This window comes from Schistocerca gregaria, chromosome 1, assembly GCF_023897955.1.
Source record: "Schistocerca gregaria isolate iqSchGreg1 chromosome 1, iqSchGreg1.2, whole genome shotgun sequence".
NCBI lineage: Eukaryota > Metazoa > Arthropoda > Insecta > Orthoptera > Acrididae > Schistocerca > Schistocerca gregaria.
Window position 1 is genome coordinate 679880152 of NC_064920.1, and position 16263 is coordinate 679896414.

Below are 16263 nucleotides of genomic sequence, written 5' to 3' on the forward strand. Positions count from 1 at the left end.
TATTCAATATTGCACAGAAGACAGACTGAGGCCATTTTTTTGAGTTGCGGCTTACATCATAACTTGCTGACTGCTCATCTGCAATGTCAGCTCCACCTTTTGTAGAATTATAAAACATGTTTATCTCTGGTTTCTTTTTATCTCCTGTTGATCCATTAATTTCAGCACTGTGATGAAGACTAGACATGAGCAAAACAACTTTGTTTTTCTTTGGGGTATGAGAAACAAGCGCAATATCCTTTTGGAAACCGAACTTAGATGAGTAGATTTCTCTACCGTGACTTTTGCAAAATTTAGGAGGTATTTGCCTCTTGTTCTTACACACTGTTGCCACAGAAGTTAGCTTGTGTTCTTTCAGCAGATGTGACATAGCTCGTAAATCAGAAATCAAAAATCACATTACGGCTTGTTTTTGAAATGGGTTGCACCAGCCAATTCACCGCATCAAATGATTTATTACTCAGCGAAAACGATCCCTCTGGATGCTTCCCAGCATATATTTTGAGTTGAAGATATAGAAATTCTTTGCATTGACCAATCCAAATATTTTTATGTCATATTTGGCCAGTTTTGATGAAATGTATTGTCTAGATGTGCATCTTGCTTATGGAATCACAATCAATGAAAAAAATATCCAAGTTGTCTTGTAGCATTTGCAATTCGTCACAAAAACAAAGCAAAACATTCAAATAAAGATTAAGAAGAGACAGAAGCATTGAATATAGTATTACAACAGGGATAAGGGATAAGATTTTCAATGTTAGCAGCAACCACAGGGGTCAACACCCCCCCACCCCCTCTCCATGGTTGTTAAAGGAAAGAAGTTTCTTAATGTAAATAGTGTACTATGGATTTCCATTCTTGAATGAGAACACAATGTCGCACATGTGACAGATGATAGAAATTCTAGATGATGTGAAAAATGTCAACATTATGTAGAAGTTACATGGCATTTCATAGATGAACTATGCATGATACTCTCAGTCATCTTTTGTCAGAGTATTCTTGATATTGTCATCAAAACTCACCAATTTTTAAGATGTATTACCATAGATGATCCATAATTATATGGTAATTTTTGTTTCAGGCGATCTATGACATGCTAGGTGCCTGCTCTTCTAACAGACCAGCTGACTCAGCTGAGGAACGAGCTAAAAATATATTTGCCAAAATGGATGAGAACAACGATGGACAGTTGACTCAAGAGGAATTCCTCAAGGGTTGTCTCCAAGATGAGGAACTTTCTAAAATGCTTGCACCATAATGAGTGAAGAAGCTGCATCTCATTTCAATGAACATTATTGTCATGTCTTCTCTTTTTATGATATTAATATAAGAACGAGATTTCTTTTGATCATGTACATCTCTAAGTGAGGCTAGTCATTCACTGCTTAAAGCATAATTGTTGTGATAGACTGATATGCCTCACAGTAACAGAAACAGAGTGATGTGTTATAACAGCGTGATACGGGCTATAACTCACATTCCATGTTACTACTTGAAATGAATCAGAAAATATTTTCTACCACTTTTATCCTACATTCCTTCAGCATTTCCACTGTATGATATTGAAATATAACAGTGGTAGATGTCAAGGGCTATAGATATCATCTGATTTCCATTTTCTTTGTGAAATTGTGACATTAATTTGTTGTTATATTAATATGTAAGACTCCATCTCTTCAGCTGGTAACATAATGTGGTTGTTATTTATTGTACTTTTAAGTTAATTTTTGAACTACTGTGAAAGTATTGCAAAGTTTTTAAGAGTCTTTAAAAGAAGAGAAGGTTGAGTCTTATTTGCTCATGTCTAAAGAAACGTAACTGCATTTCTATGCTTGACCCCAGATTAACAATAGTATAGACATGTATATGTGTAGTAGGAACTTCATTGTCATTTTGCTGCTAATACCCTATTGCTGGATGATATTTGTGTTGCGCACCATTTACATCTTTTTGCAACACTGCAGTTGATTAAAATAACAAGGAAACTTATTACTAATTATTTATTGGTGTCATTACATTGAATTAATAGTCAAGTGATTTTTCTGAATAATTTTTTTAATAACTTATGGATATTTTTTGAAATTTAAAATAACAAGGAAATTGCATACTAATTATTTATTTATGTCACTTCATTGACTTAAGTGTCAAATTATTTTTCTGCGTGATTTTTTTAGTAACTGATGAATATTTTTTGAAATTTACTTTAGGTGGCATGCTTTTCTTTTGGTCTCTCTCTGGCAACTGTGTAACATACCCACCAACAGTATTTCATGGGAGGTGATAAAATATCACAAAGCAGTTAATAGAAAGTTGTTAAATATGGGTGTGTAATTACATTTCCAGAATTTGTAGATTCCTTCTTTGTAGCAGGAACCAGATATATGATCAGCTCTGTGTCTTTTAGAGATACTGTCACTGCCAGTGTTCCAGATTACATTATGCCTCCATAATCCTTGCTCCTTGTCTTCTGTAAGTGCTTTCTTCATCTGTGAACACAGTCTAAGTTGAGACTGTAGTTCTCAAACATTCAAAAGTTAAATTCATTCTCTTAAAAACTGGCATGTGGAGTGAGTAGTAAGCTCTTCCATGCCACTGCCTGTTTTTTCTATTTTTCAGCAATACTGTTTAGAGCAAACTAAGTGTTTGTCACAGATCTTGCACTTAGAGTGAAATTTGTCAGAAATTCATAATCTACCTGTTGTTATCTGGACATTATGTTCTTTGCTGTATATTTATGGCCACATTGTACAGATGATGTGCCCATTGCCCATTCACTAATTTGTAACATGTTGTGTGCTGCTGAAAGCTATTAGTTTGCATGTTTCATATCAATAGATTTACTGCATTGAAGAAAAAAAGACAGTTCCTCCCCACTCTGCACATTTCATAGTTATTGGAAATGTTATTTTCTCATTTCCATATGCCAGACTTAACTATTTTTGAAATGACATTGAAAAGCTTATAGATACTGGCAACTAAAAGACCAGCTTTCAATGTTTATTATGTTGCATTTATTTTTCCTTCTTTTCTTATTTTTGTTTTGTTGTTTGTGTATTCCTTCATTCTCTCTTTGTCCTTGCCTCTTAAAAACTAATCTTTTCACATGACATCATATACTGAAATGCTGTGATAATATGTATTCTGGATGTATGTAAATTTTATACTTGAAAACTGCCACTCTGTGAATATGTTTGTACATCGCTCACATTAGATGCAGCTTATTTTGTGATGATTTATCAACTTACTCATGAAATCACTCTACTATTGTAGAAACTCTGCATATTTTTTCATTGAAGTTATTCACTGAACACGTCGCATTGCTGGTGTTTAACTGTAATCAGTGGAATGATGGTATTCTGAAAAAAGTAACTTAAAACATGTTACCCTTATACTCTCCTTCTTGTGGTACACTGCTGAAGTGTAATATTTATGAGATATTTGTACTTTGATATGCTCATTCAAGTACCGATCTGAATGTCTTAGATGACAAAGATTAGTTGTGATGACAACTCCCGAAATGATATTTGAATTTAGTTCATCAGATCAGTGATAAACTGTCACTTTGCCTCAGGCCTTTTCTAACACCTTCCTTATCATTCTTCTACATTGGATCACCAAAAGTGGAAATATAATAAACTTACATTTGAAGTGCTATGCTAGCTTATTCATACCGTACTCTTTGCAAGTATCAGATCACTAACAAGCTGCAAAATTTATTTCCACTTTAAAAAATGAATCACGTTCAGTCCTTTCATCATAAGTCAGTTGGAAATACCTTTCTTTGTGAATGCATGGTTGCAAGATATCGTAGGAGCTTTGTCTCAGTGATGTTTTTGTGTCATCTTATCTTCAAAATTTTTTAATGTGTTTTTCTCTATATTTTCTCATATGGATTAACAGTGGCACAGGTTGTGCACAGGTTGTATACAAAAGCTGTATTTTCATGAAAGGCGTTTAATGATACAGGTTTAAAATATATCATTCATCAGTGTGGCAGTTGTATACATATAGCAATGCTTTTTCATTAGTGTTATGTAGTAGGCTTGTCCTTTTAACATTTTAATCATCTTTAACTTTTGTGTAATAATTTATGTAAAAAAACACAATTTGCTTGAAACCAGGCCTTAAAATGCAAAGTCAATACAGTGTGTGTGTGTGTGTGTGTGTGTGTGTGTGTGTGTGTGTGTGTGTGTGTGTGTGTGAGAGAGAGAGAGAGAGAGAGAGAGAGAGAGAGAGAGAGAGAGAGAGAGAGGTAATGGGAGAGGGAACTCTGAGGTTCAGGTTTCATAATATTGTGTGCTGTAAAGTGTAGACCGTTATACTGTAATTGTGAAATAGAACCTGTTATTCATTACATCTGCCTCGAAGTGTGGGGAACATTTGACTGAAAAGTAAGAGACCAAATTATTTGTTCAAAACACAATTTTTCTTTAATTCAATGGTGCATTTAATTTGAAACAAGATGAACTGTATGGGCATAAACATTTCAAATACATTATATAGTGGTAATGAAGAAACTGTTTTGTGGACATTTACATTTAAACTACAAGCCTTCAGTTTTTGCATATTTTGTAATTTTAAAATATTGGGAACAAGTCTCTTAAAGCAATGATGCCTTTCCCCTTCTATTATGTATGTTATATAAATATCAGGAAATGTCAATCAGATATTTTCCATGTTAAAGAGATGAAATCTTGATGTGTTAATGTAATCCAATTGATAGGTATATTCTTCTCCTAGACAATTAATGATCATATATGAAGTTTCAGCATGACATAAATTTAATACTTGTTGATTTATGATGAAACACGCATTTAATGTTGCTGTATTCTTGTTTCAGTGAGTCTTGATATGTTAAAGACTAAATGAATTAGGAAAGGAAGTGACATAGAAGTGTATGTGTAGCACAATTTATTGTGTTGATATGACTTTCTTTGTTATGGCAAAACCTACTCTGAACTTATATCTCTTTCATATGCTTGATGTTTCATGTACAGATCTAATTTACTGCCAAGAAAATGGTATGTTATGTAGCTGATAAAGAGCTGGAATTAACATTAATTACTATGTAAAATAATATTATTTGACAGAATGTATGAGGATAAGTCATTTATACTGTCCATGCACAATTTATATTTTTGTACTCTCTCTGCACATGCTGTTGTAATACAGCATTCTAACAATGATGAAATCCCTGCATCACTTTCAGTATTTGTAAATCTTTTTTTAAAACACTGATGAGATGTGTGTGCTGTAGATAAATCATAGCTACCTTTAATATGAGTTTTGCATATAAGTTGTAATGCTATCAATTTGTCATTGCTATGCTTTGTTTTTTATTGTACCAGATGTATGAGGTTCCATCAGCAATTCTCAATTGCAGTTTGAAGGTGATTTCTCAAAGAGCTATAAATTTTTGCTACTTGTTCTATATTACATCAATGTTGTTCCCTGGTAATTGCCTTTAAACTTTTATTTCGTTGTGTAGTATTGGTAGGATTGATACCATTATTTAATTTGACGGTAGTGCAATCTGCATTCTGCAATTCGTTATAAGAACATAGGATGCTATGAAAAGTCAATTTTATAGTGCACTGTATGGTGTACGTAGTTTGAGACGTGGAAGTGTTGTCTGGAATCTCATATTTCTGACAAAACTGTAATTTCTTACTGTATGTCATGAAAGTTGGGCACAGATATTAAAACTTACATAAATAGCATTGAGATTCTGAGCGATTTTGAATGGTAAATTAAGAAAAGCTTCACATATTTTCATGATAAACTTGTAAAGATAACTCAGAAATTATTGGAAATGAAATCATTCCTTAAAAAGAAAACATGATTGTAGTTATTGAAATTGAATTAGAAAACCCTTTCAAGTGATGATGTGATGTATGTGAATGTTATGTTACACAGAATTTGCTATGTAGTAACAATCTGATTTCATTTATTAACTTTCTTTTGTTATTGTAGGTGCGACTGGTGGAATAATTTTCTTTGAATCTAGTTGTAGATTGTAGTAAGAAAAATGGGAAAACAGAACAGCAAACTCAAACCTGAAGTACTGGAGGATCTTAGACAAAATACTGAATTTTCTGGTGAGTTAATCTTTGCGTGTGTGTGTGTGTAATTTAGTTATGAAAAACAATTGAGCACCTACCTCCTTTAACTCTCATAATATATAGCTACTGAATGTGCACAAAAATAAATTATGCAAGGTTCATATTACGAGGATGGTTTGAAAAGTTCTCAGAATCACCACGAGAGGTCAGCGTGCTAGCACAGTGAGTTGGTCAAATGATATTCATTGGACTGTTGCCTATAATCACATGACAAGTCAGTGCTCTTGTGGCAGTAATGTGGTTCTGTGTTATTTCTGCTTAGGGATTTGAGAAGACGGAAAAAAATCAAGATTCGAGCAGTGATTAAGTACTTAGTAAAGAAAGGCATGAAAGCAAAAGACATTCATGTCAATTTCCTGAATACACTGGGGGCTTCTGCTTCTTCTATTCAACTGTTGCCAAGTGGACAAATGAATTTAAACTTGGTCAGGAGAACTTAGATGATGATCCATGCAGGGGTCAGGCAAGATATGTCACTACTCCAGAAATCATTGCAGAAGTACACAAAATGGTCATGGAGGATCACCCATTGAAAGTGTGTGAAACTTCTCATGCTTGCCAGCCCCGGAAGGGTATATCAAATTTTAACTGAAGAATTAGAAATGAAAAAATTATCTGCAACATGGGTGCCACAACTCTTGATGCTGGATCAAAAACGCATGAGAATGGAAAAATTGGAACAATGTTTCGCCTGTTTTAGGAGAAACGAATAAGATTTTTTGCACTGGTTTGTGGCCACTGATGAAACTTGGGTGCACTACTATACCCCAGAGACAAACCAACAGTCAAAGGAGTGGAAATGTGTTGATTCTCTGCCACCAAAGAAAGCAAAGACAATTCCTTCGGCAGGAAAGGTCATGGCATCTGTGTTCTGGATGCAAAGGGGATTCTGTTTGTGGATTATCTCCACACTGGGCAAACAATTACTGGAGAATACTACGATAACCTCCTGGACAAATTGCAACAAAAGATATGTGAAAAAAGGCCAGGTTTAGCAAGGAAGAAAGTCATCTTCCATCAAGACAATGTGCACCTGCACACATGCCGTCACCATGGCAAAATTACACGATATAAGGTATGACTTGTTGCCACATCCGCCTTATTCACCTGATATGGCTCTTTCAAACTTCTATCTCATCCCAAAACTCAAAATTTTTCTTGGTGAATGAAGATTCACTTCAAATGATGAATTGATAGCCAGTGTTGACAACTGTTTTGCAGGCCTGGAGGAAACTCATTTTTGAGATGGGATCAAGGAAACGGAACATTGTTGGACCAACTGCATTAATCTACAAGGAGACTACACTGAGAAATATAAAAAAAGTTTCAGTGATTTAAGTTCCCCCCCCCCCCCCCCTCAAGAACTTTTCAAGCCACCCTCGTATCCTACAGACTAAATTATAATTAAACAGAAATCAACACAGAGATAGTATGTTAGAAGCAAATTATGACAGGGGAAAAGTCCTAGTGGACTGTGCGATGTTCACCTGCTTTATTTCTTCATTGATAGTCCTCGTTGTCAACGTACTGCATTGTAATACTGGCTGAATAATGGGGGCTGGAAGTTCAACACAAATGACAAAGTGAGGTACAGCAGTTTGTAGAAAGAGGAGAAAACTTAACATGAGACCTGATCATAATTTTTGGTTTGATGATCCTATCTCTGCCCACATTGTTTTAATGAGTGGCATAATTGTCTTCTCTCTGTGATATAGTCAGGAGCCTTCCCCATTCTTGTTACCTGGACATGCATTTGTGTTATGTTGATGTTAATAGCTGAGTGCTTGCTATGCTCTTTAATTCACTTTAGTTGTCCTGTACCCTTACTGTAAATCCATGAAATGCACTTTGATATTTTATGGCTGTGATGAATGGGATAGCTGGTGAGATCTTAACAAACTGAGTTCAGACCCAAATCTTCATGTAAGTTGAAGTGTTCATCACTCATTATTAGGTTCTCTGTCAGCTTTACAGTGACGTTACCTTGACGCAGAATGTTTAGTCCTTACCATGATACTGGGCTTCATGTATTTTAAGTTACAATAGTCCCTATAAAAACAAACAATGAGTCTGCTCCAATTACTATGAAATTATTTGCGTGATTGTTTTTTGACCTTGGAACTGATTTAGGATAAATGTGGGTAGCCCGAACAAGGATTTGAACCCCATTCTTGCAAATTTGAGTCTAGTCTCTTAACCACTAAAGCATTTTTTTTGTCTTAATGAAGGGATGATGGGTAGCAGATAGGAGAAAAGGCAATGCCATGGCAGGATGATAAAACTGAGAAATGATTCATTTGAAGAGGATGTCACATACTTCGATGAAACAGTGTCTACAGATGTTATGGAGGTCGAGCACGACATTGTATCAGTAATAACCACAAGAAGGTTAGCACAAAATTAAAGATTGTGGGGTTTGACAGGTGACAGGAGAGTACAATTCATTCATTATTAGTAGCTCATTTAATGTGAAATTTGTCTTGGGAACCAAAAATGTTGATGAGTGAGGGACGAAACTCAATACATGTGAGGTCTGTTCAAAAAATTCCAGAAGATCCGTAATTTCATGTTAATTGTGTGTCGGAGAGAAATGCAGTTTACATCTCTGCACATGTCTGTGTTTAATGTGTAACTGCCAGAAGTTTCATTGTTGTATGTCTGTTGGTTATTGTTCAGTACTGTATTGAGTAGAAAATTGTGTCACAGTTTACGGATTTCAAGATGGTAGAGTTGGAGGTGCAATGTATTTGCATTGAATTTTGTGTGAAACTCAAGAAAACATTTACAGAGACATACCAAATAATGCAGAAAGCCTTTGGTGATGAGTACTTAAGCCATACTTGGTGTCACGAATTGGTTCACGTGGGTTTTTAAATTGATGGTACCGTCAGGAGTGTTGCGATGCCTATGAGAAAATGTGAGAAGGAAACTGCCTGAAAGCTGGTGAGACAATCATGGATCTTGCATCGTGATAATGCGCCTGCACATTCGTTTCTGTTGGTGCATGACTATTGCACTATTAAGTTAAGGATCACCCTCATTGAGGATGCCTTTTGACTTCTACCGGCAATGCTCATCAGGAACGTCAATGAAATTGTAGGTGCCAATTGAAGACTGGTTGTCAAGAAATTGCAGAAAACTGTAACATTTCAGTTGGATCATGTCATGAAATCCTGACACAGCATCTTGGAATGCTTCATGTTGCCAACAGGTTCATCTAATGGCTCATGAGTCAAGACCAGAAAGACGTTCAACTTGCAATCCATGAAGAGACATCACACAAATGAGAATGATGTGTTCATTAAGATAATTGTAACTGGTGATGAGGCGTGGTTCTACAGCTGTGATGTTGAGGCCAAGGTACAGTATTCACAGTGTGTTGGGCAAGGTTCTCTATGACCAAAAAAAGCTCATCAGATAAGGTAAAATGTCAAAGCTATGTTGGTAATTTTCTTTGACTGTGAAGGATTGGTTCATTATGGATTCATGCCACAGGGACAAACTGTTAATCGACGGTACTATCAGGAGTGTTGCGATGCCTATGAGAAATGTGAGAACGAAACTGCCTGAAAGATGGTGAGACAGTCATGGCTCTTGCATCGTGATCTACATCTACACCTACATCCATACTCGGCAATCCACCTGACGGTGTGTGGTGGAGGGTACTCTTGAGTACCTCTATCGGTTCTCCCTTCTATTCCAGTCTCGTATTGTTCATGGAAAGAAGGATTGTCAGTATGCTTCTGTGTGGGTTCTAATCTCTCTGATTTTATCCTCATGGTCACTTTGCGAGATATACATAGGAGGGAGCAATATACTGCTTGACTCTTCGGTGAAGGTATGTTCTCGAAACTTTAACAAAAGCCCGTACCGAGCTACTGAGCGTCTCTCTTGCAGAGTCTTCCACTGGAGTTTATCTATCATCTCCGTAATGCTTTCGCGATTACTAAATGATCCTGTAACGAAGCGCGCTGCTCTCCGTTGAATCTTCTCTATCTCTTCTATCAACCCTATCTGGTACGGATCTCACACTGTTGAGCAGTATTCAAGCAGTGGGCGAACAAGCGTACTGTAACCTAATGATAATGCACCCACACATCCGTTCCTGTTGGTGCATGACTATTGCACAAAAAACGAAATCACTGTGCTGCCTCATCCTCCGTATTCTCCAGACTTGGGCCCAGCAGACCTTTTATTTTTATCTCCAAAGTTGAAAATCCCCTTGAAAGGATGGAGATTTGCAGTGATAGATGAGATAAAAGAAAATTCACAACCAGCACTTAACACTATCCAGCAAGAGGCATAGAAAGACTACTTCCGGAATGGGAAATGAGGCTGGGAGACGTATATCAATTGTGGAGGAGAGTATTTCGTAGGAGGACATGTGCAATAAGTAAAAGGTAGCGTAGAAAAATTTTCTGGTAAAAATTCCGGAATTTTTTTGAACAGAACTCATATGAGGTAGGAAATGTAATTAATGACATAAATATTGTGGATACTGATATGTCTGCATACCAAATAGCATATAGTTCATGGTCATTCATGTCGATTGATAGATTGGTACTCATTGTTTCACCATGAAGCTCAACAGTAGCTGGAACATTATATGGTATTAACAAACACCAGCCACAGACAAATCATTACTTGGTGTTTTAAAATGGACCAGTGAGAGAAATAAATTTCCTGTTGTGAGCGCTGAATGGAAGGACTGTGTTGGGAAAACGTACAGGGCAAGAGATAGTGAGAAACTGGTCACTCATCCACTGAATGAGGACATTGTGCCATAGGTTGTGAAGGCATGATAGTATTATTTAGGGAGTGCCTCATATGTCTTTCAAAATGATATTTATCATATTGATACAAGTGTTAAGAAAAGTAAAGTTCTTGGAGCAGAAGTAACTGCACTTTTTAGTGCTAGGAATTACCTGATTAAAACATGCTAAAACATGAACCGGAGACTTGAGGGGACATTGTATAAATTTGGGTGTTTAAATAATTACAGAAAATTTTAGACGCACAGTTTTTCCTTTTTTAAAAAAACAAAAGGTGTCTTTTGTACTTTATACCTTATAAAAAGATTCGCATATTCTAAGAACACACACACACACACACACACACACACACACACACACACACACACACACCAAGGCCTACAAAAATTATTCTATTTTCTGTCAAGAATTTCACCAATCAGTTTGAATTCAATTGAACTATTTTTTTGTCTTGCAACATAAATAGTCTTATCATCTTATCACTGTTGTATTAACCCTGTCTTTTTTATTAGTTTTGAACTTCATGTGTTGGCCGTTAACTAATGCCTCTTGCACCTGTAATTTTCCTCATATCTGTCATGTCTGTACCCGTGCTACTGTCTCCAGCTACTATACTTCCCTTTCATCTTTATTTTGCCTGCTTCGGCTCTTCTTTTGTGTTTTGATTTCAGTGTGCCTTTTTCTACCTCTTTTGACTAAGAGTATTGTCCCCTTCAACACCAAACTCAGCATTTATTTTATTTGTTTTACATAAGACAGTATTTGCTTTGCAGTCAATCTGTGCAATATTGTAATCGATTCAGCTCCTGCTTTCTTGAACACTTTTTGCCATGTTTTGTGCAAAATCTGTTGTGAAAATATTGCTATTGAGTTTTTTCCAGCACAGATGCCAAAGTTGAAAAGATGGAGCTATTTAGGGAAGAAGCCAAATTATTGTTGCCCATCTAGGCATCTCAGAGGACACGTGTACGTGTGTGAAGCACAATACAATTAGTGTACTTTCTACATTAAAGCTTTCATACCCATTGGCTACAATTCTGTACATTAAATTTTATGGGCTCTTAGTTGAAAATCCCCTTGAAAGGACAAAGATTTGCAATGATAGATGAGATAAAAGAAAATTTGCAAGCAGCACTTTCCCCAGTGGAAACCTCATGTACAAATGTCTGAATGTACAATCTTTTTATCATGTAGAAATGCTGCCAACTATTGGGATTCACATTAAAAACATCAAATAGTCATTGTAGCAGTACACAACAGCTTTTGACCACCAGAATGTATTGAAGTTATTGGTTAACTATATTCCACTATATAAATGAATATTATTGTTATTGTTATATTAAATGGTAATTATTGAATGACCAGTTTATTTATTACTACAGTGAATATTTTAAAATTAGTATTTTAGTCCATAAGAAGGGGGCCAAGTGCAAAAAATATATTTTGAAAACAGGCACATGTTTACGTATAAATCTTGCATCTAAAGTCATTAAAAAATCACATAAGGGCATTAGCAAAAATTTTCTTCCTTAGGAAAAAATTCAAGTCTGACAGGATTAATAAACACCCATGTAAAAATCATAACGATGTTATAATTGTGTCAAATTCTTGCTGTGAATTTTCTCTTTTGTATCATTCTCAGTTGACTTCATCTCACTATTTCTTTTTGCATTTGCATTCTTCTCTTCTGCATATTTTGTCCTTGCATTAATATTAATTGCCATTGCATTTTCTTATATTCCTCTCTTACCTGTGTTTGCTGTCTTCTGAGATCTGTATTGCATCCTTGTGACCCATGTCTCTAAACCTGTGAGATATCCACATTCCAAAAAATAATTGTTGAATGTGGGAAATAATCAAATAGTGTCTCAATATGTTTTGTTTTTATGTTAACATTTGTATTTTTGCGCCAGATGCGGAAATTCAGGAATGGTACAAAGGCTTCCTGAAAGACTGTCCAAGTGGACACTTAAGTGTTGAAGAGTTTAAGAAGATATATGGGAACTTTTTCCCATATGGGGATGCATCAAAGGTTTGTATGTTTTATCTGGAACAATGCAAAGTCTCTCTGTAAAGACCTGTTAACTCATACGTTTTAAAGTTAGTTTTAATGTAGGCCCCCCCCCCCCCCCCCCTCTCTCTCTCTCTCTCTCTCTCTCAAAAATCCTGTGAAGGAGCAGAGCATTCCCAACCATTGAATGACGGCTATATATATATATATATATATATATATATATATATTAAAAACAAAGATTCCAAGACTTACCAAGCGGGAAAGCGCCGGCAGACAGGCACATGAACAAAACACACAAACACACACACAGAATTACTAGCTTTCGCAACCGATGGTTGCTTCTTCAGGAAGGAGAGGGAAAGACGAAAGGATGTGGGTTTTATGGGAGAGGGTCAGGAGTCATTCCAATCCCGGGAGCGGAAAGACTTCCCTTAGGGGAAAAAAAGGACAGGTGTACACTCGCGCGCGCGCACACACACACACACACACACACACACACACACACACACACATATCCATCCGCACATACACAGACACAAGCAGACATATTTAAAGGCAAAGAGTAAGGGCAGAGATGTCAGTCGAGGCGGAAGTACAGAGGCAAAGAAGTTGTTGAAAGACAGGTGAGGTATGAGCGGCGGCAACTTGAAATTATCGGAGGTTGAGGCCTGGCGGATATCGAGAAGAGAGGATATACTGAAGGGCGAGTTCCCATCTCCGGAGTTCGGATAGGTTGGTGTTGGTGGGAAGTATCCAGATAACTCGGACGGTGTAACACTGTGCCAAGATGTGCTGGCCGTGCATCAAGGCATGTTTAGCCACAGGGTGATCCTCATTACCAACAAACACTGTCTGCCTGTGTCCATTCATGCGAATGGACAGTTTGTTGCTGGTCATTCCCACATAGAAAGCGTCACAGTGCAGGCAGGTCAGTTGGTAAATCACGTGGATGCTTTCACACGTGGCTCTCCCTTTGATCGTGTACACCTTCCGGGTTACAGGACTGGAGTAGGTGGTGGTGGGAGGGTGCATAGGACAGGTTTTACACCGGGGACGGTTGCAAGGGTAGGAGCCAGAGGGTAGGGAAGGTGGTTTGGGGATTTCATAGGGATGAACCAAGAGGTTACGAAGGTTAGGTGGACCGCGGAAAGACACTCTTGGTGGAGTGGGGAGGATTTCATGAAGGATGGATCTCATTTCGGGGCAGGATTTTAGGAAGTCGTATCCCTGCTGGAGAGCCACATTCAAGGTCTGATCCAGTCCCGGGAAGTATTCTGTCACAAGTGGGGCACTTTTGGGGTTCTTCTGTGAGAGGTTCTGGGTTTGAGGGGATGAGGAAGTGGCTCTGGTTATCTGCTTCTGTACCAGGTTGGGAGTGTAGTTGCGGGATGCGAAAGCTGTTTTCAGGTTGTTGGTGTAATGGTCGAGGGATTCAGGACTGGAGCAGATTCGTTTGCCATGAAGGCCTAGGCTGTAGGGAAGGGACCGTTTGATATGGAATGGGTGGCGACAGGCACAATGAACAAAACAAAGAAACACACACACAAAATTACTAGCTTTCGCAACCGATGGTTGCTTCTTCAGGAAAGAGGGAAGGAGAGGGAAAGACGAAAGGATGTGGGTTTTAAGGGAGAGGGTAAGGAGTCATTCCAATCCCGGGAGCGGAAAGACTTCCCTTAGGGGAAAAAAGGACAAGTGTACACTCGCGCGCACACACACACACACACACACACATATCCATCCGCACACACACACACACACACACACACACACACACACACACACACACACACACACACACATATCCATCCGCACATACACAGACACAAGCAGACATATGTGTGTGTGTGCGAGTGTACACCTGTCCTTTTTTTCCCCCTAAGGGAAGTCTTTCTGCTCCCATCGGTTGCAAAAGCTAGTAATTCTGTGTGTGTGTTCGTGTGTTTTGTTCATTGTGCCTGTCTGCCGGCACTTTCCCACTTGGTAAGTCTTGGAATCTTTGTTTTTAATATATTTTTCCCATGTGGAAGTTTCTTTCTCTGTTACTTCTTGTTCAGTTACCTGTAGAACTAGACACCTATAATATTGAAAATGAGAATTCTACACCAAACACTTCCAGTTCACACCTTTATTTAGTTTTGTAGTGTGCACTCTTGGAGCTATGCAATAAAATATTTAATCTTTGCTCTTTGTGAAAATGCATTTTTCTATCATTATGTAATTGACACTTTTCGAATGTATGTGTGGGGTACAGCTGTTAATAACTATACAAGGAGAATCACCTAAAACTTTCACCACATATGTTGCAGAAGTGGAAAGTGCTGTTGATATGTAGTTTTCACAGAGTGGATTGGTAGTCAGGAGCTTGTAGTGTTAACCAATAAACAGATTGAAATAATACATAGAAAATATATTTTTGTGCAAACATAAACTTTTTTAAAGGGAACAAAGCCTAATGACATTAAATAACTAAAAGCAGAATGTCAATGGTGTTTGTTGCAGTATTCTAGTGCGAGTCATTTTTGAGAGATTGTATTTTGAAGTTTCCACGCTGACACTTGTTTGTGCCATTCAACCTGCGTAGGTAAATGTCGTTATGTTTGCTTACAGTGTGCTTGTGTGTTCTGTGAGTGCATTGTGACTTGCTAGTCAGATAGTGTGTGACAGTCCAAGCAGTAGGTCATGAGCGGATGATGGGATTTACCATGCTCATGTTGTATGGAGAATGTAGCAACAATGCAGTTCATATATGTATGGTGTATGCAGCAAGATATCCCAGTAGACATCAACCATCTCCACATTCTTTTTATCACTGTCTTCAAACAGTTATGTGAAAGTGGTAGTGTAACACATACACAATGCAACAGAAGGTCAGAGATAGAAATTAATGTTCTTGCTGTCTTTGCAATTGAACCACATGTTAGCTCCCACACAGTCGCTTGAGGAAGTAGCATGAGTCTTTCAACTCTCTTATGCATTCTCCATTGACCTCAGTTCCATCCATCACATCTCTCTCCATCAAGATTGCATGGAAGTGATTGTGAGATTCATGTTAACTTTATACATGGACATTAAGATAGGATACTCTTCATGTGTTACATATCTTATTTAGTATGAATTCACATTTATCGATTATGGCCAGCTAAACCACTGAAAAATGCACTATTGGTTTGTTGACAATCCCTGTTGGCTTCGTCAGGTGGATCATCTGTCTCCATGGAATGTAAATGTGCAGTGTAGGATAGCAAACCGTCAGCTCAGATGCCTGTTTCTCATAGACAGAACACTGAAAGTGCACAGCTATAGCAGCCTTCTAACAGACCATTTTCCACAGATGCTATGAGGTGTT

The 16263-nt window shown here is 37.5% G+C and overlaps 2 protein-coding genes across 2 annotated transcripts in view; both read left to right on the forward strand.

The window, feature by feature from the left end:
• Nucleotides 1–6035, forward strand: part of LOC126363166 (neuronal calcium sensor 2) — a 337516-nt gene extending 331481 nt beyond the window's left edge. Inside the window, exon 5 of the mRNA XM_050007942.1 lies at nucleotides 1088–6035. Coding sequence (XP_049863899.1) covers nucleotides 1088–1264 — 177 coding nt within the window. The 3' untranslated portion in view covers nucleotides 1265–6035. The remainder of the gene's footprint in view (nucleotides 1–1087) is intronic.
• LOC126363150 (neurocalcin homolog) overlaps nucleotides 6021–16263 on the forward strand; it is a 37568-nt gene continuing 27325 nt past the window's right edge. Inside the window, exons 1-2 of the mRNA XM_050007940.1 lie at nucleotides 6021–6104; nucleotides 12814–12932. Coding sequence (XP_049863897.1) covers nucleotides 6035–6104; nucleotides 12814–12932 — 189 coding nt within the window. The 5' untranslated portion in view covers nucleotides 6021–6034. The remainder of the gene's footprint in view (nucleotides 6105–12813; nucleotides 12933–16263) is intronic.